Source organism: Neovison vison, chromosome 2 (genome assembly GCF_020171115.1).
Source record: "Neovison vison isolate M4711 chromosome 2, ASM_NN_V1, whole genome shotgun sequence".
NCBI classification, from domain to species: domain Eukaryota; kingdom Metazoa; phylum Chordata; class Mammalia; order Carnivora; family Mustelidae; genus Neogale; species Neogale vison.
In genome coordinates this window covers 55,900,152-55,925,169 of record NC_058092.1, presented here as the reverse complement: position 1 = coordinate 55,925,169, position 25,018 = coordinate 55,900,152, and the positions used below count along the sequence as shown (strand labels likewise).

General features: G+C 37.0%; 1 protein-coding gene across 4 annotated transcripts; it reads left to right on the top strand.

Moving 5' to 3' along the window:
- Nucleotides 1-9,599: 9,599 nt before the first annotated feature.
- Nucleotides 9,600-24,746, top strand: SERBP1 (SERPINE1 mRNA binding protein 1). Of its 4 annotated transcripts, none has more exons than XM_044238437.1 (8): nucleotides 9,600-10,016; nucleotides 13,968-14,118; nucleotides 14,785-14,925; nucleotides 15,056-15,127; nucleotides 15,703-15,822; nucleotides 18,634-18,811; nucleotides 21,998-22,171; nucleotides 23,525-24,746. In XM_044238437.1, the coding sequence occupies exons 1-8, from the start codon at nucleotides 9,704-9,706 to the stop codon at nucleotides 23,579-23,581; spliced, it is 1,206 nt and encodes a 401-aa protein (XP_044094372.1). In that variant the 5' UTR covers nucleotides 9,600-9,703; the 3' UTR covers nucleotides 23,582-24,746. The 4 variants fall into 4 exon arrangements, with proteins under 4 accessions (XP_044094372.1, XP_044094374.1, XP_044094373.1 ...); XM_044238439.1 differs by having other exon boundaries at nucleotides 9,601-10,016; nucleotides 15,748-15,822; XM_044238438.1 differs by having other exon boundaries at nucleotides 9,601-10,016; nucleotides 15,038-15,127; nucleotides 15,748-15,822.
- The last annotated feature ends 272 nt before the right edge of the window (nucleotides 24,747-25,018 follow it).

The window sequence follows — 25,018 nt, the reverse complement described above, 5'->3', positions numbered from 1 at the left end:
CCACAGCAGCCCATTGTGAGAATCAAGTTTACACAGCCCTGGGGATCAAGCCCAGGCTCTGCTAACTCACTGTTGCGTGTACTGCCTGGAAGGTGCCCAAAGTTCTCACAGTATTTCAATCCTTCCCAATGAAATCAATGAGAAATTAAAAGCCTCCTTCCACAGGCTCCTTAACCCTTCCTTAAATAGGCCTAGGACTCTTGGGCTTTTATCCTGTCGAAACTGGAAAGGATTCTATTTATTCAGTCCCTCACTGGACAGACACACAGGCCACATGGCATAGTGTCAGAGTGCAAACTTTGGAACCAGGCTATAGTTGATCCTTGAACAATTCAGGGGTCAGAGGCACCGACCCCCCACATAGTCAAAAATCTGCATATTAATTCTTGACTTCCCCAAAACTTAACTACTAATAGCCTACTGCTAACAGGAGGCCTTATTGATGTCAATTAACACATATTTTGTATCTGTAGTATACACTGTACTCTTACGATAAAGCTGAAGAAAATGTTACTGAGAAAATCCTAAAGAAAATACATTTACTATACTGTAGTTAATGGGAAAAAATCCACATGTAAGTGGACCTGCACAGTTCAAATCTGTGTAGTTCAGGGGTTAACTATACTTTGTTTGTATTGTGGTTTTGCCATTTCCTTGCTCAAGGTCACGGCACTTGTTATTGAACCTTTCTGTCCTTCAGTTTCCTTATGTAAAACGGGTTAATGATACCACCGACTTCACAAAGCTAATTATGAGTTTTAAGCGAGTTCACCCATATTAAATATTTAGAACTGTGCCTGATATGCAATAAATGCTCAAAATGCCTAAAGTATCACTGACGAGGTATTTAGGATATAGAAGTATGCTAGGCACTAGATATACGAGTTTATATTCTGTGTGAGATAAGGGGCACATTCTCCAATGGAGGGATTTATGTGCTAAGCACCAGCACTTGGGTACATCACTGCTAAGCACAACACCCCCAATGCAAAGATTTACAAACTACTGGACGAGGTAAACAGACAATGAGGATACAGTGTGGTAAGTAGTGCAAATGAGGTAGAAAGGGGGTAATAATAGAACACATGATAGATAGGGCAGGGAGACATGATGTTTAAGGATCAAAGGAGGCTTCTTACAGGAAGTGAATTCAAGATGAGACCTGGTGGATGAGAAGGAATTTGCCACCTGAATTCTTGGAAAAGTATGTAAATTGTAAGGTATTTAAAGAATAGGAAGCATGTGAGTGTGCAAGGAGTAGAGTGAGTTAGTCCCATAGGGTTTCAGGGTCAGAGTGCATGGACTGGGAAGCTGGAAAGACGGTAGTACCAGATTATCAAAGCCCTCCAAGGCTTTGCTGTGGGTTTAGGACTTTATCCCATATCTAATAGGGAAGAGCTGTCAAGTCTAGGAATGGTATGATCTGCAATCCAGTCCAGATGAAATCTGAAGTCAGGGCCATCAGATACAGTGATACTCCTAGATACTCCACATTGGAGTGCTGGTCATGGCCGGGGAGAAGTGGGATGTTTGGGAGATAACGGGAAGAACTGTTAGAATGTAATGACTGACATAACATTAAAACAGAAAAGAATGTAATGACTGATCAGAGCAGAATGGAAGGCAATAATACTGTACATTGCCCTCAACAATGGTACCCTCTTAGCTATTACGAATACTTAGTTGGAAAAAAAATGGAGAAGTACTGGGGGCATAACAGAAGGAACATTGAGTTTTTGGAGCTGGATGAATTGACTTCAAATCCAGTTTTACCATGCGTTGGCTTCATGTTTAATGTGGATAAGAATCCCCCCTCAAAGTTTGTAATATGATAAAATAATACACACAAAGTACCTAGTAGAGTGGCTGGCACATAGAAAGCACTCAGAACATGACAGTTGTGAGTTTTGGGGGTTAGAAAATAAGATGTGATCAGGAATGTATGCCAGACAGTTCTTAGTCTTTTGAATACCTTAGATACTTACTGTTAAAAAAATTTTTTTTGAAGATATAATTCACATACCTCAAGTCACCCATTTAGAGTTTACAATTCAATGTTTTTCCATATTATTTACAGACTTCTACAACAATCACCACAATCTAATTTTAGAACATTTTAATCAACCCTAAAAGAATCTCCATTCCCATGTGTAGTCACTGCCCATTCGTCCCTACCACTCCTTCACAGACCCAGGCAGCCACTAATCTACTTACTATTTCTTTACGTTTGCTCTTAAATGATTCAGAAGATATGATGAAAGTAACTTCCACCCTGGGAATATGCCAAATTTTGCATGTCATTTCTTGGCAATCAGAGACCCCAGATTAAAATTTAAAAGGAATACCCTTTATAAACGCAAACCGAATTTCTACAAAGTTGGCACTAGAGGAGGGAAGAACCTCCCAGTGGTAATGGTGAGTAGCAAGAGCTCGTAGCCCTTGCATCCCCCAAACCTGTGCCTAACCTGAGACTTCCGCATACACAAGACTTGCTCCAAAGTTTCTATATATAGTCTCCTCCTGCGAAGATGAACCATGGAGGCTTTATCTCTTTCACCCTTACCATTTGTTTCCTTCGGGAGCAGCAGAAACCTAAGAGATTCCAGCCAGCAATCAAGACTAGTATCACTGAAGATCAGCCAAAGCTATTGAGATAACAGCTACCATTTATTAAGTGCTTATTATGGTTGAGCATTGTTCTTATAATTAATTACCTCTCCTAATTTTTCAGTTTTAGGGATAACACCTGGGTATATTCTATCTCAGCTCTATGGTAACTCCTGATAAATAATATGATATCACTACGAAGAAGGCTTCTGCTAACAATCTTTGTTTGGTGTTGTTGCCTCTAATTCACTTTACAGAAGCCATCAACAGCTGGAGTATGGAAAGGGGGTGACTTTTCTCTTAGTAAAAACAAAAACCAAAAACCAAACAAACAAAAAAAACAATGCTTAAGTTCCCTTTGGATCAAGAAGAAATGCCTTGAAGTTCCCCTTAAGTTGGATCAAGTGGGGAATGCCTTTGCCCTCTCAATGCCTAAGGTAGCAGGTTAAAATTCAAGAATGTACTGATCTGGCCTCCTTAGAATTACAAACACTAATTTTGATTACAGAATATTTTCCTCATTTAAATTTTAAACCTTATTACCATGTTAGTTGATAATTCTTCTTTAAATAGGAAACTGGAGGCATATACAGTCTTAATTACTTTTGTATTCACTTCAGAAACGATCTTCCAGTTTGCCATCTCAATCTTACGCTCATTTGCCTATAGATATGCAGAGATAATTGGTTTTCCTCTTGTTTTTTATCTTGGCTCCTACAAATTCCTTCCTACCTCTTGGTCTCTTGTTCCATCTGTTTTTGTTTGTTTGTTTGTTTATTTTTTCAAATCGTTGCAAAGCTGGTGTTATTGGCCATTGATTCAGACCTCAGCTCAATGACTTTCTGATCCTGTAATCCAAAAACTTGTCCCTCCCTCATATTATACTCTCACAGTACTTATCATTCTGAAAAAAATCTTAATGATGCATCTATTTACTTGTTTTTCTTTGTTTCTTTCCACCAGTGTGTAAACTCCATGAAAATGAAAGCCTTGCCTATTTCGTTCACCATAGAATCCTGAGGGCTCAGAATAGTACTCAACACCTAGGTGGGTATTTAATAAATAATTGCTGAATTAAATGTCTATTCTTAGAATGAATAGATAGTATTAAGTGTGAAACCATACTTTCTATTTTCAAATGGGTTTAGACAGATGTATTTGGAACTTCACTGGATGTATTTAAACCTAAAAACTTGCTATTTATTGTAATTTCAAAAATAAAAAATTTAAAAATAAGATGAATAATAACAGTATCTTGTTTTTCTTCTAAAGTTCTTCTTTTTGTTTTGACATATTCAGAATTAATTTAAATTAAAAGTAAGGGGGGTGGGCACATGTGTGGCTCATTCAGTTAAGAGTCCAACTCTTGATTTTGGCTCAGGTCTTGATCTCAGGGTGGTGAGTTACCAAGTTCATACCTCTTTAAATCCTAATGCCAGGAGGTAACCCAGTCTTCTAATCCCACGGTGAGACCGTTGACATCAACTTTTAGATCCAAACTATACCTTCTGATAGAAGTTAGTCTATTATTAATTAATTTCAAATCTTTAATAAGATTTATTAAATTTATTTATTTATTTATTTTCCCTAACATTGGGTTTCACATTGGGTAAGGAACCTACTTAAAAATAAAAAAAATAAGGGGCGCCTGAGTTAAAGCCTCTGCCTTTGGCTCACGTCATGATCCCAGGGTCCTGGGATCAAGCCTGGCATCTGGCATCAGGCTCTCTGCTCAGCAGGGAGCCTGCTTCCCTTCCTCTCTCTGTGCCTGCCTCTGCCTACTTGTGATCTCTGTCTCTCAAATAAAATAAATAAAATCTTAAAAAAATTAAAAAATAAAAATAAAAAAAGAAGAGGAATATATGAAATAAAAAATTATTTTTAAATGGATGATAGACCTAAATGTAAAACTAAAACTATAAAAATATCCATAAAGCTTTTAGAAGAAGACATAGATGAAAATAAATAATAGATAGATAAAAGAAGACATAGATGTAAATTTTTGTGGTCTTGGGTTAGACAAAGTTGTGTTAGATATGACAACAAAAGTTCAAGTGGCAAAAAAAAAAAAAAGGACAAATTGGACTTCATCACAAAAGACCACATCAAATTAAAAGCTTTTATGCTGTAAAGGTTATGGCCAAGAAAGTGAAAAATCAGCCCACAAAATGGGATAAAACATTTACAAATCATATCACTGATAAGGCACTTGAAATTTAGAATATATGAAGAATTCTTACAACCTGATACTGAAAAGGTAAATATACCAGTTAGAACCTACATAGATTTTCTTCAGAGAAGATACAAAAATGGCCAATAAATACGTGAAGAGATGGTCAGCCTCATTAGCCATTAGGGAAATACAGATCAAAGCACCAGTGAAATAGCTTTTCACACTCGGTAGGATGGCTATAGTCAAGAAGACAGACCAAGCAAGCATTCATGAGGATGTGGTGACTTTAGAACCCTCATAATTGTTGGTGGGATTGTAACACGATGCAACCTCTTTGGAAAACAGTTTGGTTCTTCAAAATGTTAAACATAGAGTTACCATATAATCCAGAAATTCCATTCCAGATATATATACACAAAAGAAATATAACCATGTCCACAAAAGCCCTATAAACAAATATTCACAACAGCAATACTCAACAGCCAAAAAGCAGAAACAGCTTAAATGTCCAGCAACTGGAAAATGGATAATTAAAATGTAGTCTATCTGTAAAATGGAATATTATTCAGTCAAAATAAAGTACTGATACATACTACAGTATGAGTGAACCCAGAAAACATGTTAAGTGAAAGAAACCAATCACAGAAGACCACATGTTATGTAATTCCATTTATTTAAGATGTCCAGAATAGGTAAATCTATGAGACAGAAAACAGATTAATGGTTGCCTAGCTGGGGTTAGAGGGAATGGGGAGTGACTGTTTCTTTTTGGGGTGATAAAAATGTTCTAAAATCATCTAGTCGTGATAGTTGCATAACTGTGAGTATACCAAAAGCCTTTGGATAGTATCCTTTAGATGGGTGAATTTTATATGGCATATGAATCATATCTCGAGAGTAAATCTTTTTTTTTTTTAAGAATACAGTGCAAGGGAATAAAAGGAAAGGAAGTTTAAAATGAAGAGGATCAAACTTCAAAGTAAGTTTGAGGTGGCAAAATAGAGTGTAATATTTCTATTTTTAGCTTTGATATTCTAACTTTAGCAAGAGTATAGACTTGCAATTTCATACTTAGCTTTGCATCCTTAGACCCAGAGGATTTGCCCTTTTCTTCACAAGTACCACCTTTATTGCTTTTGTTTTAAAAATGCATAATATATTTAGAGTATACTAAAAATTAGAGTCTTTTATTTACATTATGTGTTGCCTATGTCTAGTGGCCCCCAAGTGTTATAATAACAGTTTTACTTTGCTAAAAGGTAATAGCAATATAAAGATGAAAGATTTTGTTCCCTCTGCCATGTCCCTCACAAGCATAATAGTTGAATACTCAGGCTGTGAGATCAGACTGCCTGAATCGTTTCAGGCAAGGTGAACTTGGGAGAGACACTTAACCTCAGTTTCTCTATCTGTAAAAGGGCAGTAGAGGTCATGATACTATTTCCTTCATAATGTTGTTCTGAGAATTAAAGGAAATAATGAGGAACTTAGCACAAAATAGTGAGGAACGTAGCACAAGATGTCAAGAGCATAGTAAATGCTCAAATTGCAGTAGTTACTAGCTATTATTATTTTAATTTAATAACTGATAGGTGATTGAGATTATTAAGAAATGGGTAGAAACAAGTTGTAATGTGGTTGAGAAGTATTTTTTTTTAAAGATTTTATTTATTCACTTGACAGAGAGAGATCACAAGTAGGCAGAGAGGCAGGCAGAGAGAGAAGAAGGGAAGCAGGCCCCCTGCTGAGCAGAGAGCCTGATGTGGGACTCGATCCCAGGACCCTGAGATCATGACCAGAGCCAAAGGCAGCGGCTTAACCCACTGAGCCACCCAGGCACCTGAGAAGTGAGTATTAAAATCCTAACAGCGAGCATTGGAAGGATATACAATATTCTTATTCTCAATTTCATTAACATTAGGTAACTGTATCCAACATTTAAACAACATATTTAAACAAGATGGTAGTTTTCAGGATTTATTGCTAGAAAACTCTTTAGAGAGCTTGCTAAATAAACATAAAGCTTTGAAGTTGCATGAATACTTTTCAGAAAACAGTATGTGATTCAATCATTGCTACAGAGTCCTGATATTTTAGGCTACATTTCTAATCAGTGGTATCTTATCACTTGTCACTTTACAACTCAACCCTTTGAGTAACAAATCTGTCAAGAAGTCTTCTTTCCTCCTCCCTTAAGGTTTATTCAGTCAATATTTTTTCTATGGAGAGCAGCAGGAACTTCTATTTTTAAAAAAAGACTACTTTAACTTCTTAGGAGAGAGAAAACATTAGTAGAAATAATTACTTATAAAATAATAACTGATTGTGAGGTGTGAAAGAATTGGTGTTTTGAGGTTTACTATATACTTTAAAAGTGGACTTTAAAACTTTCCTGGATCAACCAAAATTCCGGGAGATAAGAAAGGGAGAGAAGGAAGTTGAAAATACTTACAAATTTCTCCCCTTTTCCCCCAAATGTTTATTCTTATTTTTATGTTGTATTGGTAGGTAAAATTCTCTGAGGAGCATAAGTAAACCTCAGAAACTCATGGCTACACAATTCCCCTCTGTGTAGCTTATCAGTAAATATTCTTGTTGTAATAACACTTGGTGGTCATAAAGATCGGTTTCAGAAAACTGGGGATCTGTATATAACATAAAAATTACTGAGGATAGGTTTATCTCATGCCCCAGTTAATCCCTCTTTATACTTCCACACCCCAGTTAGTCTCTTTGTAATTCATTTTATTCACCTTAAAAAGGAAATACATGAGTTTTCTCATCAAGCTGATATAAGGATGAAATGAAATCATAAATGTAAAGTGCATCAAGCACATCGTAAAATGTCAAGTTTTAGCTCTTTTTTTTTTTTTTTAAAGATTTTATTTATTTATTTGACAGACAGAAATCACAAGTAGGCAGAGAGGCAGCAGAGAGAGAGAGGAGAAAGCTGGCTCTCTGCTGAGCAGAGAGCAGGACCCTGGGATCATGACCTGAGCTGAAGGCAGAGGCTTTAACCCACTGAGCCACCCAGGCACCCTCAAGTTTTAGCTCTTATTATTGTTGTTGTGGCATTGGCCAGAAGGAGGTAAAGCGGTGTTGTAGCAGATATCTCAAAGATGCAAATATTAACAGCCCATGTAAAGAGGAAGAGTTTCTTAAAGCATGGAGATAGCACAGCCGTAAACAGTACTGTCAAAAGTCCTTGTATTTAGTCTTGGTGGGAGCCACAAGAGTCATAGCTTGCAGAATGGGGTGGGATGTGTGTGTGTGTGTGTGTAAAATGGGAGTGTGTGTGGCAGGGACTGAGGCAACAGAGAAATAATTGACTGAGGAGTGAGGCTGCAGATAGAAACTAGAAAACCACCAGGCTTGCTGCCACATGCCTGCAGTATGACTATTTTCCCTGTTAAGGAATTGATTTAAAATCTCAGAAATTGGTAAGATTACATTCAGCCATGTTTACATACCCTGCCTGACATGCAACAATATTCAAATCTTATTAAAGATTTGAAATTAATTAATAATAGACTAACTTCTATCAGAAGGTATAGTTTGGATCTAAAAGTTGATGTCAACGGTCTCACCGTGGGATTAGAAGACTGGGTTACCTCCTGGCATTAGGATTTAAAGAGGTATGAACTTGGTAACTAATTTCACCTCTGAAATGTTTTCATCAGCTGTAAAAAGAGGAAACTACCTATCTAACAAGTTGTTGAGATTAAAGTTATTCATGCCACGTGGAACATAGAGATGCATTTTCCTATTTAGTGTAAATGGGAAAAAGGTTGAAAAATTACGGTGATATAGTTAAACACTTAAGAGTGTTACCAGATACGTTTGAATGTGCACTGACATCTATTACCTTAATGGACTTTAATATTATCAGCTAATATCAGTGTTTTTAGTAATGGCAATTAATTTGATGACTATTTTCCTCCTCTCACTGCATCTCTCAGCACCGTGCACAGTCGGATACTTTAAAATGTTGTGTCTTGAGCACATTTTACTAACGCCTAATCCTCAGCTTGCCGGACACTAATGGACAGTTGGATTGAGTTCAGAAAATGTTCTCACAAACACTGCCTTTCGTGGCTTGCCCAGTGTCTAGCTAGTGCTGCACTGTTAGGAGTTAACAGCAATTTAAGCACCCAACGCAACACTTAGGAAAGGCGCGCAGTACTCCCCGGCGACAGTTCAACTTGTCTTTTTGATTAATTCTCCTAACCGAGTTCGTGTCACCGCGAGAGAAAGCGTATTCCTCCTCACATTAAACACTAAAGTCTCGATTCGTTACTGGCATTGCAAGAGGGCTACTCCAGCACCTGGGCAGCTAGGGACATGGAACGGATCGGGACCTGCCTTCGGGAGGCCCTCCAGCCCTGGAAGTTTGCGAGTCCCCTCTTGTAAGATCTAGAGTCACCTTGACCTTCCCGGGGAAGTGGGGAAAGTTAGTCCAGGGATGGAGGCGGGGAGAATAAAACTAAAGACAGAACACTTTCGCGAGCGAAATACGCGGTCACGTTCTCCTGTTTTCAGCGTAGCGTGAGACCCAGAGAGTTTAAGGGTGGCAAGAGCAGGTGGCAGAACTCCGCCCACCATCGCGCTTCCCCGCCCTCAGCTCGCTAGCTCCACGCCCTCCATGAGGTCCCGCCTCTTAGGCGCGCGCGAAGAGTTGTCGCGCCACGTATTCTGGGAATTGTAGTCTTGGCGCCGGAAGCCGCCTCAGGAGAAGCGACTCTGGCCTACATACCCCATAGTGCCGTGCGGCGCTGGCCGCTCCCGGATGTGCGCCTGGCGCCGGAAGAGAAGACGGCCCCCCTCTCTCGGCCCGGCCATCTTGTGGGAAGAGCTGAAGCAGGCGCTCTTGGCTCGGCGCGGCCCGCTGCAATCCGTGGAGGAACGCGCCGCCGAGCCACCATCATGCCTGGGCACTTACAGGAAGGCTTCGGCTGCGTGGTCACCAACCGATTCGACCAGTTATTTGACGACGAATCGGACCCCTTTGAGGTGTTGAAGGCAGCAGAGAATAAGAAAAAAGAAGCCGGCGGGGGCGGCGTTGGGGGCCCTGGGGCCAAGAGCGCAGCTCAGGCCGCAGCCCAGACCAACTCCAACGCGGCAGGCAAACAGCTGCGTAAAGAGTCCCAGAAAGACCGCAAGAACCCGCTGCCCCCCAACGTTGGCGTGGTTGACAAGAAAGAGGAGACGCAGCCGCCCGTGGCGCTTAAGAAAGAAGGTAAAGCTGTGGTAGAAGGTGGGGGAGACCCGGGATGGAGGGAAAGAGCGAGGGGACTTAAGGCTATCACTTGCTTCTGGAGTTCCGAGGGTTCGCGGGAGACTTTGCCGCCGATTTCCTCAGGTTTTCCCCCACACCACAAAAGCTAGGTCCCGCGAAGGTGCTGGTAGCGTGGTAGCCCCAAGTTGAAACCACCTGCAAGGATCCTGGAGCCACCCCCTTCCCGCCTCAGTTCCTGAGAGGGGGGAGCGTGCTCCAGAGATAAGCTGCTCCTTGAGCGTGTTCGCGATCCTGGGAGATTGTTGTCTTCCCGCCGGATTCCGTGGCGGGCAAGCGCATGGACCGAGGTTCGGGGAGGCTGGCTACTTAGTGAAGCGTTTGTAGCTACGGGGAAGCGTGGGGTCCAGAGCTTCTTCCTGCTCAGAGCTCTCCCTCGGCGTGCTGCTTTGAGGTGCGGTTGGCTTCTTCCCTGCCATCTTGTCCCACGATGGCGCGGAGTACCCAAGTGAAAAGCTGGGGGTCGGAGTTTGCACCTGAGCTAGTTCTGGGTTCTGTGGAGTGAGCGCTACCGTTTTAGATGCCACATGTGCCTTAATTGTCCGCCCCACATCCCTTCAACTATTAGAAACTACCAACTTGCTCAAGTGAATTAACCTTTTGAAAAGAGAAATTTGGTTACACTGTAGTAAGCAGAAGCGGGAATTCTGAACGGAGACTGGTTATTGCAGGAAATCCTGAGGCCCGTCCTCTCTCCCAACATCTCGCCCGCTCCCTCCCCCCTGCACTTAGTATTTCATATGGTGGCCCAGCTTGGGCCTCGTGGTGAACTGAGTGCAGAGGCTGTCACAACTTTAGCCACAGCAGACCTCTTTTGAGTCTGTAACTTTTTCGCCACATGTGCGTGAAGCATGGTCAGGATTCATTGGCGGGTAATAGTTGCTACCAGAGGTCACTGTAAACTTCACAGGTTTGTCTTGAGGTTGATTTTTGCCTTTTTTTATTTCTGTTTGATCTTTTGTGGTGGATGAAAAAGCAAAACAGTTGAGGATAAAAGTGTATGTGATCAGTAGCAAGTAGGTGTAGGACTTAAGCTATGGTTCTTTAAAGTTGCCTTTTTATGTTGAAAGTTGGAATTACCCTTTTCTGGCACGTGCTCCTGAAAGAAACTTGTTACTCATTAGTTTTAGTTGAATCCCGCAGCATTCAACTAATTATAAAAATCACAGCAATTGTGTTCGGTTTTGGCTTAGGATTTTTTTTTTTTTTTTTTTTTTTTAATACAGAACTTCTGTAATGCTTGGAATGAAGAACCTATGTGGTGAATAAAACAAAAGCATTCTTGTGTTAAAATTACAGGTTGGGGAGAAGCACAACTTGGGAGTGTTTGAAAGCCTTTTATACATCGTTTAGACCAAATATCAATTCAGTCATCTAGGTTTTAAAGCAGCCTGTAGCACAGTTGAATAATTAATTTCTGCGTTAAGGAACACAGGCCTGTATTACTGTTTTTGCTCAGGTTTACCTCCTTAATCTCACTAATCCAAAAAAAGTGCATGAAAAAATTGAGTCTAATACATCTAAAGTGTACCGGGTAGATGTGTTCACCCATTTTGAATGCTCAAACTGTGAAGCCTGGTTTAAACCCCTCAGTTGTTTTGATCATAAAGCCCAGCTTTAAGGAGGTAAGCTTTTGGCCTGGAACCTAGTATTTTAAGTTGCAGTGGTGGGGAATTACTTCATAAATTTATAACCAGGACAGAGTTTACCATTCAGTACTCTTTCCTTGGGTAAACTTACATATTAGCTATCACCATCTTCCTTAGATCACCAATTCATAGTACTCGTAACCTTAAATTGCATAAAACATAAGCTTATAAATACAGGAAAAAGTTGAGTGAAAAAGATTTTGTTTTTATATCATACTACCTGTCAGTTGATGTTTTGGGCATTGGAGACTGATCTGTGAAAAGTCTTCCTACCTTCATGTAGTGGGAAGAATTGCTACCTGATTATGTGTTTTATGCCTTTGCATATAGGTGCTGGCAGATACTAGGCATATCTTAGGTACATGTTCTTAGTAATATTATAGGAGTTTTGTGTCTTGTGTTTTGTCCATTTGAAGAATCTGCGAACTGACACCGCAGAACATCACTAATAGTGTAGACTGAGATGTTTTTAAATTTTTTAATTCAAAGCCTGGAATCTACTGAAAATCAAGTGAAGTTTGCAAGTACAGGTAAATAGATTAAGAGAAGCTTGAATTTTTAAATGTCAGCCATTGGGTGAATTTATTTAGTAAATTTTTTATGTTTTCTAAGCATAATAATGGATATTGGGTGGGGAAGGAAGCCATTGTTCATTCGGGTGTGTTTGGCTTGGATATTATGATTATAAGGACTGGTTCCATAGCTCCACCCCAGTACACTATACCTGTGACAACATTTGTTTAAGATGCCTTAAGATCTTACATTTATGGCCTGTCCTGAGAGTTTATGTGGAGTGGACCTTAAAATTTCATTTAAGAGTTTGATATTTATTATTTGACTTTAGTTATAAGCATTTGAATGATGGGGTGCATCCTGATGGTGGTCACTTTCTTAGAACCAGTGATTAACTTAAGATCTTGTTATAAAACTAATTCCTCAGCCTTTTTTTTTCTTTGTCAGAAATTATGGTTTGGGAGTTAGAGCATACCTGAAATTTTCCAGTCATGAATTTATCTACTTATCCTTGAGGCCAGTAATGTATACTGGTTGCTTTTGTGACACTAACAGGAAAGAAGTAATACTGGGGGAAGTCACTAAATACTTCAGCCATCACTTAGTGTAACAAGTTTATTTCCTTTTTTTTTTTTTTTTAAAGATTATTTATTTATTTATTTGACAGAGATCATAAGTAGACAGAGAGGCAGGCAGAGAGAGAGGAGGAAGCAGGCTCCCTGCCGAGCAGAGAGTGGGATGTGGGGCTTGATCCCAGGACCCTGGGATCATGACCTGAGCCGGAACCCACTGAGCCACCCAGGCGCCCCACAAGTTTCTATTTCTTAAATAGAAAAAAATAGTTTTTCTATTTCTTAAATAGAAAAAAATAGTTTTTCTATTTAAGGAAATGGAAAAAAATAGTTTTTAAAGGGGTATGTGTGTTTGTGGGGAGGGGATTTAAAGATTTGGACACAAAGATACTTGTTAAGGCAAAAAAAAAAAAAGCTCTCCATTTATAATAAAACAGAACTGGACTATTTCCTAGTGGTTGCATAGCAGTATTTTTTTTTTTAATCTGTGTGTATGGATATGGATGGATACATATGTGAATATATACTAATACAAGAAAATAGTACTCTTTTCTGGTTAATTAGTTGTTTGAAACTGTGGAGATGTAATCCTCAGTGCTGTTTGTTTTCCTTTCAGTTTTTCAATTTATAGAACTGTCACTCTTTTTACGCTGCTGGAGTTCTGTTTTCTCCAGATCATTTAAAATAGTGGTTCTCACTGTTTTTCTGAGGGCCCTTCTTTGGTGAGTGTGTTGATTTGCTTGGGTATTATTAATGAGTGGCTACTGGGGTTAATCTCTTGGTATCTTTAAAGCCAGAATGTATCATGACTAAAATTTCTCAAAAGTTAGAATTTTAAATTAAGAGACTGGCATCTTGAAACCCGAGAGAAATGATGGTTACTCAGATAACTTTCAAGTTGATTATAGAGACTGCTTGGTGGGGGAGGCATAATTATGCAAACTACACAGAAGTTTGAAACAAGTTTATGGTCTTTAGGAATTTCTTAGGTACTTTGTTATACTTTTTAGAGATGGCGTAGTTTTGGCCTTTTTCAGCTGCAAGTGCTAGTTACTGGATTGAAAAAAACAGCTTTTTTTTTCTTTTTGGTCTTCAATAGTCTGCCAGTTTTTTTTGTGTTGCAAAAATAATTTGCTTACGCAGGTTATTTATCATTTCAGGAATAAGACGTGTTGGAAGAAGACCTGATCAACAGCTGCAAGGTGAAGGGAAAATAATTGATAGGAGACCAGAAAGGCGACCACCTCGTGAACGACGATTTGAAAAGCCACTTGAAGAAAAGGGTGAAGGAGGAGAATTTTCAGTTGATAGGCAAGATTTTTAAAAATCTCTTCATGTTTTGTCAGTTTAAGAGAGTCATATTTTAATACAAATCTATAAATTGGGTGTAATTTGCCAGGTAGCAATGTGGCTGGTATGTTTATCAGTTTTCAAGAAATACCTAAGTGTATTCATTGTTCTACTGTGAACATTTTGGTAACAATTTTTAGTGTGCAGTCTTGGATTTCTAGTAATGGAACACTTCAGTTGAATTGATGGACAGTTTCTTTTCCTTGGTATCCCCAGATGTTAGCAGAAAAGTCCTGTTGGGTAATTGTTTATAGCAAAACAGATTACTCATATTATTGTGTTAGATGTGTTACGCATGTTAGATGTGTTCATTTTAATTTCGAAGTGTATTGGTGAGGTGTAATAGTTTTACTGGATTATAATATGCATAATCATGAAAAAGTACAGGCATTAGTAGTAAACTTTTAGAGAAAGCAAAAATAATTTTCCTATTTGGGGGGAGCTTCCCAGTTCTGATTCCTGGTTCGAAGTAGACTGTTTCTGAATTTTCTAAAACCTGTGTTTAATGAACCATTGGGTTATTAGCCAATAAATATGTTTCTACATTTGAGCCTTTGGATGCATTCCATTCCCCCTTTGTTTTTTCTGGAAACCTTGGAAATATACGATATTTTTTATTTGTTGCAGACCGATTATTGATCGGCCCATCCGAGGCCGTGGTGGTCTTGGAAGAGGTCGAGGAGGCCGTGGACGTGGAATGGGCCGAGGAGATGGATTTGATTCTCGTGGCAAACGTGAATTTGATAGGCATAGTGGAAGTGATAGATCGTAAGTCTTATATTGGTTTTTATTGTAGTTTTACATGTGATTCTACTTCTTTAATATAACAAAATTTGCATTTCTAGAATTAAAGAGTATTATGTTAACTCAGTTTTGTTAGTTCTTTTTCACATTACAGTGGCCTGAAGCATGAGGATAAACGTGGAGGTAGCGGATCTCACAACTGGGGAACTGTCAAAGATGAATTAACGTTGGTATTCTGATTTTTTAAATAATATTTAAATAAGATTGATTTTATGCTTTACTAGAGTTTTGTCCGTAACTATTATATTTTAACTTATCTGTAGGACATTAACAGGTACTCTCAGAGCTACTCCTTAAAATAGCTTGTTGGATAGGTTTGAGTACAGTATGTCACATGACCGATTTTTCTATATTTAAATAAATGTGATGTTAGTTTTTCTTTTCATACAGCTATGTAACTTTTCCTGAAACTTTACATTTTAGTTATTTGGGTATACTCATTTTCTGTGTGTCTTTAATAGTTCCTGTTATAGCTGTTGACCCTTGTGGTCATTAAAAATTTGACAGTCTGGTGATGTTTGTCTTAAAGCAAGCTACTCTTTCCTGCTACGTTTTGAGTAGAGTACTTGAACTATAAACTTGGATCAGTATGCATTTTTAAATTATTTTTTCTTAGAGGTCTACTGGGAAGTAAATTTAGTAAGAAAAGACTCAGAATGTGAGATTTTTAAAGTTGTATAAGAAATTCTTAAGCTACATGTAAATGGACCTAGATGCTTTTCTTTTTCTTTTTTTCCTTAGAGAGTCCCCAAAATACATTCAGAAACAAATATCTTATAATTGCAGTGACTTGGATCAATCTAATGTGACTGAGGAAACACCTGAAGGTGAAGAGCACCCAGTTGCAGACACTGAAAATAAGTAAGTGGTTTATGTATAGTGGTGATGCCACTGGACATAAGCATTGGAAGCAATTTGGGTTTCTACCGAGAAAATAACATAGATGTATAATGCTGTTATTTGTATATGTGCTGCCGAAGCGAGCACTAATGCTGTTATTTGATGGCTTTTACAGGAGACTTGTATTGTACAACAGTTCTTCAAATAGTATCTATTCAGAAGAGTGCTCTACACATTCCTATATTGGGCTATAATGGCTTGAAAAATAGAAATGGTTATTTCTATTTTAAATTGTCATTGTTGTCTTTGAAAAGATAAGGAAAACACGTATTTTAGTAATATCTGTTAACTTTAAGAACAAAAATTAACTATTTAACCTGAGAATGGAGAATAGTAATAAGATGTCCTGCATTTTACTTAGCTATTTGTTAGAGAAGTTGTGAATGCTTTTAATATTATTATTATGAATAATCTTGGTGATGATGGCTATCCAGAGGCATTGAATAGGTGGGAACTGGAAGCTAAAGTTGGGGGTTTCTAAAAATTAGACCGAGTGATTGACAGAAAAGGTAGTATTTAGAACACATAATTCAAAGTACTTTGGACTCTTAACTATATAAATTTTATTCCAAAACTAGAAGATGTGACCATTTTAAAATATTTTGTCCATCTGAAGGTTTTTTTTCTTTTTCCATCAACATAGAATTGGAACATAGCATTATTGGCATGTTTTAAAATGTATGAGGACAGCAAGGGCCAGAATATGTTATTAATTCACTGGCTTTCTTAATCCAGTTTTTTCATTTTCTGAAATTTTAGGTATAAGATTTGATTTTGAAGTTTTCATTCAGGGATGAAAGAATTTTAAGATAGAAATACTTTAATGCCTTTCTCTAGTATCTGTCAGCCCAAGCAGAAGTTACATGCTGGTCATGTAGTATTGTGATGTAAAGACTTTTAACTAGGAATTATATAGGGTTTATAATTCTTAATCAGCATATTTAAATCGGGTGGTTTTCTGCTTTTTCTCCAAGGCTTGATCCTACAGTGAATCACTGTTGGTAATTCTGTCATATTCCATAGATTTGTTGGAAGAAGGAATGATAATTGATTTATAGTTAAAGTAAATAAAAACACATGGTATTAAGTGATGTTGAACTTGGGGTAATATGAAATTATAATTTTGAGTGGTAAACAATGAAATTATGGTGGGCGACTAAAATGAACCTTAATGTAACAGGAGTACTTCACAACATCCAACACAACTGTTCCTTTAATAAAGAGCCTATATTTAGATCACCTTAAGAGTGATTTGCAAAGATTATAAGATTATCAGAGGAAATGATGTATTGACAGGACCCAGGAATGAAATTGCAGGTATTTGGCCTAAAGAAGATTGAGATAATGACATTAGAGCAGTTTCTGGTCTTATTCTAGAGTAGAGAGAATCTGAATATAGCATTATATCTTGCATGTGGAAGTGTAAATTTAAGAAGCACAAACTGAACTTTGATTAATTCCCTTAATATGTAGTTCCCAGAACTTCCATTTTCTTCATTTGATCCTTACAACCTTTGAAGATAGGTATTGTGATTTCATGACATGGTAAAAGTATGCCAAGTTCTATTCTTGGCTCTGTCATGACTTGGGAATAACTAGGACCTTTTCTTGATCCTTAGTTTTCTCATTTGTAAAGTGACAGAGTTGGACTTGATATTGATAGCCAAGATCTCATTAATTAAATGTAAACATGGTATAGGCAGTTTTAAGATAAGATTTGTCAAACAGGAGTAGCATGGAAGAGAGATATTTGAGCTCTAAGGCTAACTGAATCACCTACTATCTTTGGAAGGAAGCAGGGCTCCCAAAATAGCAAGCAACTTGTTTGGTGACCATTGCATGTTCAGATTAGACTAAAATAATAGATTCCTAGGCCCATGCTTTGTTTTTATAAAAAGGGAAAAGTATAGTATATAACAGTTATATCCTGAGAATTTTACTTGGAAATAACTAATTTAGTATTAAGTATTGAAACTGTTTTGTGGAGGGTTCCAGTACTTATAAAACCACCAGTCTCCTTCCCATACGCAGGCTGGTTTGAAAGTTTGGAGTATAAAGGATTTTGGATTTATGGGAACTTTGCTTTTAAAATTGTTTTGCCATTAAGTGTTAGTTGATAAAGGAGAGAGGAACAGTTCTTTTATATTCTAGAGTATGAATTTTGGTTGCTCACGGGCGTCCTAGATGACTGCCTCTATTTTTGTTATAAGTTCTATATTGTGGGAAATTATAGAAATTAAAAGTGTGTTTTAAGAGAAGCTAGGTCAACTATTTTAATCACATAAGGGTACAGCTTTTATTTATTTTATTTATTTATTTTTATGATGGAGAGAGTGGGAGAGGGAACACAAGCACAAGTTGGAAAAGGAGGGGCAGGCTCCCTGCTCAGCCCCTGTTAAGGGGCTTGATACCAGGATGCTAGGATCATGACCCAGGCGCCCCAAGAATACAGTTTTAAAGCAGTATAGTTTTAAGAAATGTGTATTTTGGATAAAGACAGTTCAAGGTTGTTATTACTGATAGTTGATTTCATAGTTTATGAAGTTGAGTTGTGTATTTCTGTTACTCATGCTTTCACTAATTGAAGAAGCACGGAATTTCTATCCTCCACCAAATTATGTGTTAACAGTTGGAAGACAGAAGACTGGTATCCTTTTGTCCTTGGATAAGCTCTAAAGATTACCAACCAGCCAAAATTTTCTTCTTCCTTATAATCATAAGTTACGATATTATCAGCCCCTTACCAACTATAAAACAAGTATGTTTTCACAGGGAGAACGAAGTTGAAGAAGTAAAGGAAGAGGGTCCAAAAGAAATGACTTTGGATGAGTGGAAAGCTATTCAAAATAAGGACCGGGCAAAAGTAGAATTTAATATCCGAAAACCAAATGAAGGTGCTGATGGGCAATGGAAGAAGGGATTTGTTCTTCATAAGTCAAAGAGTGAAGAGGTAAAATTATATTTTGTGGTGTTTGGAAATTCTCAGATGTGTGTTGAATTGTATTTATACTACTTGTTTCAAAATATCACATGGTTAATCTTTATAAAAAATAAACACTTTACATAAGATCCTTGGGGGTAGATAAATTGTTCAAAAGGGAAAATAAACTGTGTTACCGTATATTTCAAGAAAGGTAGTCTTTCATTCAATCCAGAATATATTTAATGTGGTGGTTTTGTTTTTTCTAGAAAGCAGTCTGTTGTATATCATACAATTACTAGTGTTTTTGAAATAAGGTAGGTCTTTTCATGATGATATTTTTTAAAGTCCCGCCTTTGAATCATTTGAAAGGTAAGCATTTTCATGTGGTTACCCAAACCTAAAAGAATGGCTTCATCAATGTTCGGTTTTTCAAACTTTGTCATTTATAATGATCAAGACTTTTCAGTAAATGATGCTATCCTTTCTGAGGGCTGATGTCTTATAAGAACCAGCAGATTAATTTACTAGTGAAATATTTGAGAGACATGTTTCTGGTTTCTGATTTGATAACAGTCCCTTGGGTAGGTAGGTAGAGGAATGGCTCACTGCTGTATTATTTAGGGCTTGTGCAAGTATGAGTTTTTAATCATAAAGTTAAATTGAAATTAAGGCAACCTGTAATAAGATTCAGTGAGATAATTGCATTTTAATTTTCTTAAATATTTGTGAAACAAACTTGGAACATTTTGAAATAAAATCAAGGTTGAAACTACTTTGACTCATAAAATAATATAAATGGGGACATTGCCTTAAGGGCCAAGTCCTGCGGGGGGGAAAATTTTTTTGGCTTTATTTGATGTTTTTGCTTATTTTTTTTGTAATTCTTTCAGATGAAGTTGTGTATCTGGGTTAGAGTATTCCTGATTAAAGAAACCATGCAAGTTCATCTGGGAAGATTGTTAATTTGTACTGATGATTAAACTGCTTAATATGGGAAAGATTTACTTAGGTACCTTTGATAGAATTATCTGTAACTTTTTTGGGGTCTTGACAGAACAGTCTCCAGAACAAGATGCTGCACAAAATACTGATCTATTTTACATAATTCATTAGTTACCCTGAAGTCTCTTTATGCAGTTTGTAAAAATCAGGTTAGATAGTCACAGTTTTACATTGAGCTTTTCAGAAATAATTATTATATAAGATGATATATGTAGAATTAGGAATCTTTGAAAATTAAAATGTGAAAGTGGTTGAGAATAACTGAAACTAGGATAATTTTGTTATCAAGCCACCTTTTGTGTGGATTCATGTAGCCTTTGTGATGTGGCTACCTGTTCGGATCTGACCTTACTGGCATATATGGTCTGGTCTTTGGGTAGATCTTCAAGTTTGTTGTATATTTAAGGGCCCTTTTTCTTTTACATATCCTAATCCTCAGAACAATAAGTAGTAATTAGGGAAAATAAACTTTAGAAATGGAAAATTGAATTATGGTGTTAATTGACAGGGCTGAAGCTAGAGCTCTTATTTCTTGATATCATTTCACTGCTCTAGAAGAAAAAGCAAAAACTATGCACATTTATTTGCTGCCTTAAAGAGATGTTCCCTGAACATCCAAATGTCCTCTGTATTACTGTAGTAAAAACTTTGAGGTGTTTCAGCAGTGTAGTGTATCAACTAGGTTTTTTTGGTTCTGTGCTCTATAAACTTATAAAATGATTCTAATTAATGAATTGATACTGTTGCCTTGCAATAGCAAATGTTTAAAAATTAATTAGTATATATAATTGATTTCAATTTGCTAGTGGTTTTGTGGATTTACATTTAAACATTAATTTTAAATTGTTCTCTTAAGAAGAACCTTTTACTGCCTTTAAGTTGCCTAGCACTGAGGAATGACAATTAGTTTGGATACTAGATGATTAAAGGGGTAAAAACATAGAAACATACAAAAATATACAAAACATACAAAATTTATATTGGTACTTTAAGGGATAGTTATTAACAGATGTAGTGTTACAAGATTTAGAAAGAACAAAATGTTCATTGTCCTTCAGAAAAGGATTATACCAGTATTTAGAAAAACTAAAACATACTTTAAAGTAGCGTAAGAAAAGTTATCAATTAGAAGAATTTAAAACCTATTCATCCCAAACGTACAGGAAGAAATTAAGAATTCAGCTGCGTAAAATTGTCTGGCTTTGTTTTGTTTTTTTACAGAGTGGGTGGTATACCTTATATATAAATACAGAGGAGGATTTGGATTTCATAAACATGTTGACTTTAAGGTTACCTGTCTATATTTAAGACTTGCATTTTTTGTGCTTGGCTTTTCAAGGCTCCCTGATATAAAGTCACATTTCACTTGAGTCTGTCATTTTCTAGTTTATAGGAAAGAACACAGAGTAGTTGTACATGAACAGAAAAGCATTCTGAGAAGTTTATACCTGATTTTCCCAAGTAATACTTGGGAAGAGTACAGAGCAAGTTTTCTTTAAAACTTAAAAAGTGATTCAATATTTAAAGGGAAAAAAAAGTGAGTCAGTATTAATCATCAGTAGAGACCTCCCATTCCATCTATCCATAAGTCTTCATCAAGGGTTCATATTGGAATCTACCTGACGGACACATTTAAAATGTACTTTCCCAAACCTCACTTCTTCTTCTTCTTTTTTTTTTTTTTAAAGATTTTATTTATTTATTTGACAGGCAGAGATCACAAGTAGGCAGAGGGGCAGGCAGAGAGAGAGGAAGAAGCAGGCTCCCTGCTGAGCAGAGAGCCCGATGTGGAGCTCAATCCCAGGACCCTGGGATCATGACCTGAGCCAAAGGCAGCGGCTTTAACCCACTGAGCCACCCAGGCGCCCCCAAACCTCAGTTCTAAAGATTATGATTCAGTAGGTTTCAGATGGGGCCCAGCCACTTGTGTTGTTTGATTTTATACCTTTATTCAAGACTTGCCAGTATGAACTGTAGTTTATAAAGTTAAAAGTCAGAGGGTTCTTACTATAAGATGACTATAGCTGATCCCTAAGCGTTACATATTAACGTAGTGGCATTGGCATTTTTTAAAATTATCATTTGCTGATTTATTTGTTCACATGAAGTGCAGATTAGATTTTTAGTCTTTTTAAGAGAAAGTTCATTATTTAGAAATTTGCAGTGTTGTTTTTCTATAAATCACCCCATGGTCTGCTCTTAAATTCTTAGGCTCATGCTGAAGATTCAGTTATGGACCATCATTTCCGGAAGCCAGCAAATGATATAACGTCTCAGCTGGAGATCAATTTTGGAGACCTTGGCCGCCCAGGACGTGGTGGCAGGGGAGGACGAGGTGGCCGTGGGCGTGGTGGACGTCCAAACCGTGGCAGCAGAACTGACAAGGTAATATTAAGAATTCTTTCACTTTTTGAAGTAATTTGAGGACCTCTTTCGGTAAATGAGTGCCCTAGATCTTTTTGGGGATAGGATTAAAAGGGAAAGGAAATAGATATACCTTGAAGAAAATACATTTTGGGCTATATTTTTGCTTAAGGCACTTAATTGAACAGTGCTCTAGTAAAGTTACACTTATCACTGTTTACAGAGTATTTACCAGGTGTTTATTAAGTACTTACTAGGTGCTGGTCATGGTGCTGTGCAGGTATTTTATGTACTGTGACATTTAATTGTTGTCACTACATTGACATCTCCATTTTATAGAAGAAGAAATTGAGGTATAGGGAACCAAATAAACTTTTGGCTTTGGCTGAGGTCTACTTGAAATTCCAACTACTTCCTTTGCCTCGACTCTCCTGCTCTTTTAGTCTCAGGATAGCATTTGGGTCCATAATTGTGTGACACTAATTGGATGATTTTAGGCATGTATTTTTTCTTGATTTAAAAAAAAATTTTTTTTAACTACAGTGTGAGAGCTGGTTCATTTTTGTCCTACTTTTATAATTTAATAACTTGTACCATGTGTATGACACAAAACAGGTTCTTAAATATTTTTATAGAAGCCCTAGTAATTGATAAATATGAATTCTGATCTGATACCAAAGTACATACTGTTAAGGACTAGATACTATTAAAGTATTAGCAGTAACTTCTGGGTTAGGTTAGTTCATTATCTCTTGTGGTCTGGCTAGGAAACAGTGATGTCCTGAATTGTCAACACCTGATGAGGCAAATTGGGAACCTACTTGCTTGATTGAGTCTGTCAGTGTTTGATTATAATAGTAGCTTAATACAGATTTTATGGTTGCCAATAATAATGTCATGGGGTGCTGACTTCTTTTTCTTCCTCTGAACATCAGGTTTTTTAAAGGGTCTTTGTGTATGTAGATCTTTAAGTATGTTTTTGCTGTTACTCTTTGACTGTAAGTAGGAGTTGGGTCCCTTTCTAGTATTGATGAGTGGATCATGTAATAGGTTTCTTAGCCTGCTTTCAAACTGAGGCCATTCTTACTTAGCAACTGAGGAGAATAAAATAGTAAACAAAGAATCATATATATATATATATCCCATGTGGATCTCTTTATGTGATTTATTAGGAAACTAAACCCATGTTATTAAGGAATAGGTCTTGATAGACACACAGGACAAGCCTTGTTGCAAATAATTACAGTCCTGTTCTGATCCGTAACAGTAAAGCTTTGACACATTTTTACTTAGTATTTTAGAGTTATGTGTGTAAATGTAGACATGGAAATCCAAGATTGGAGAATTGTTAATTTTGATTTCTTTCTTTTTCAGTCAAGTGCTTCTGCTCCTGATGTAGATGACCCTGAGGCATTCCCAGCTCTGGCGTAACTGGATGCCATAAGACAACCCTGGTTCCTTTGTGGACCCTCCCATCTGAGGTTTTGCATGCTTAAGGATCCCAAACGACTTAAGAATTTAAAAAAAAAAAAAAAAAAAAAGACTGTCATTCATACCATTCACACCTAAAGACTGAATTTTATCTGTTTTGAAAATGAACTTCTCTCGCTACACAGAAGTAACAATATGGTAGTCAGTTTTGTATTTAGAAATGTATTGGTAGCAGGGATGTTTTCATAATTTTCAGAGATTATGCATTCTTCATGAATACTTTTGTATTGCTGCTTGCAAATATGCATTTCCAAACTTGAAATATAGGTGTGAACAGTGTGTACCAGTTTAAAGCTTTCACTTCATTTGTGTTTTTTAATTAAGGATTTAGATGTTCTCCCAATTACAAACTGGTTTTAAATATTGGACATAATATCAGTTTTAATACCTGCTTTGCATTTTCACACATGGTCAGCTGGGTCATGTAAACTTTGATTTGTCAAATTTTATGCTGTGTGGAATACTAATACTACTTTATGTATTTTAACTTAGTTTTAATATTTTCATTTCTGGGGAAAATCTTTTTTCACTTCTCATGATAGCTGTTATATATGCTAAATCTTTATATACAGAAATATCAGTACTTGAACAAATTCAAAGCACATTGGTTTATTAACCCTTGCTCCTGCATGGTTCATTAGGTTCAAATTTATAATTGACACGATTTCAAGTATATTTACTTCTACAATGTGTGGCTTTCCCATTTAAAAAACCAGACTAGACACCTTATTGGTGGAAGTTTAAGCTACTTATTGTTGATACACATTCTACCAAGTGAAGTAGTTTCATGGGGGTTGGGTTTTTTCCCCCTCCAAAGGGTGGGTGGAACAAGTTGATTTGGCTACTGCATAATATTTAAACTGTTATATAAAATAAGCATCTAGCCACTTAGTATGATATATGTGTATGGAAGGTCCCAAATCAAAATTGTTCTTCCATAATCAACAACCCTTTAACCCTTCCTTTTTCTAAAGAAACCAAAGGGCACTGGTTTGTATGGTAAGATGGGGGAGTATGTTAATTTTTGGAATTTGGAAAGCAGACAGCTTTACTTTATAAGGTTGGAACAGCAGCACCGTCCATGAAATATAAACCAAAAATCTTACTGTTTCTGAATTTCCTATATTACTGTTAAGTTGGGTCTTGAGTTGATAGATAACTGTTCCACATAAAGTGATAAGTATTTTTTACCTCTTCCTCCATTAGAAAATTAGGTTAATGGGTTCCTTGAACAGGGGCATCACCACTTACTAAAACATACATGGAGAATTATCAACAAACAGATTTTCTGGGATTTTTTTTTTTTTAATCTTAATGCCACATTCATTAGTAAACAGGAAAGGAATTTTCATGTACAGTTTCAAAGATCTTCTGTAA

Bases quoted from the DNA above. Each gene is read 5' to 3' on its own strand.
- SERBP1 (XM_044238436.1), top strand. From the start codon at position 9,704: ATGCCTGGGCACTTACAGGAAGGCTTCGGCTGCGTGGTCACCAACCGA. The intron at 15,823-18,633 runs GTAAGTGGTTTA...ATGTTTTCACAG, and splicing joins GTTGCAGACACTGAAAATAA to GGAGAACGAAGTTGAAGAAG. The intron at 22,172-23,524 runs GTAATATTAAGA...TTTCTTTTTCAG, and splicing joins GTGGCAGCAGAACTGACAAG to TCAAGTGCTTCTGCTCCTGA.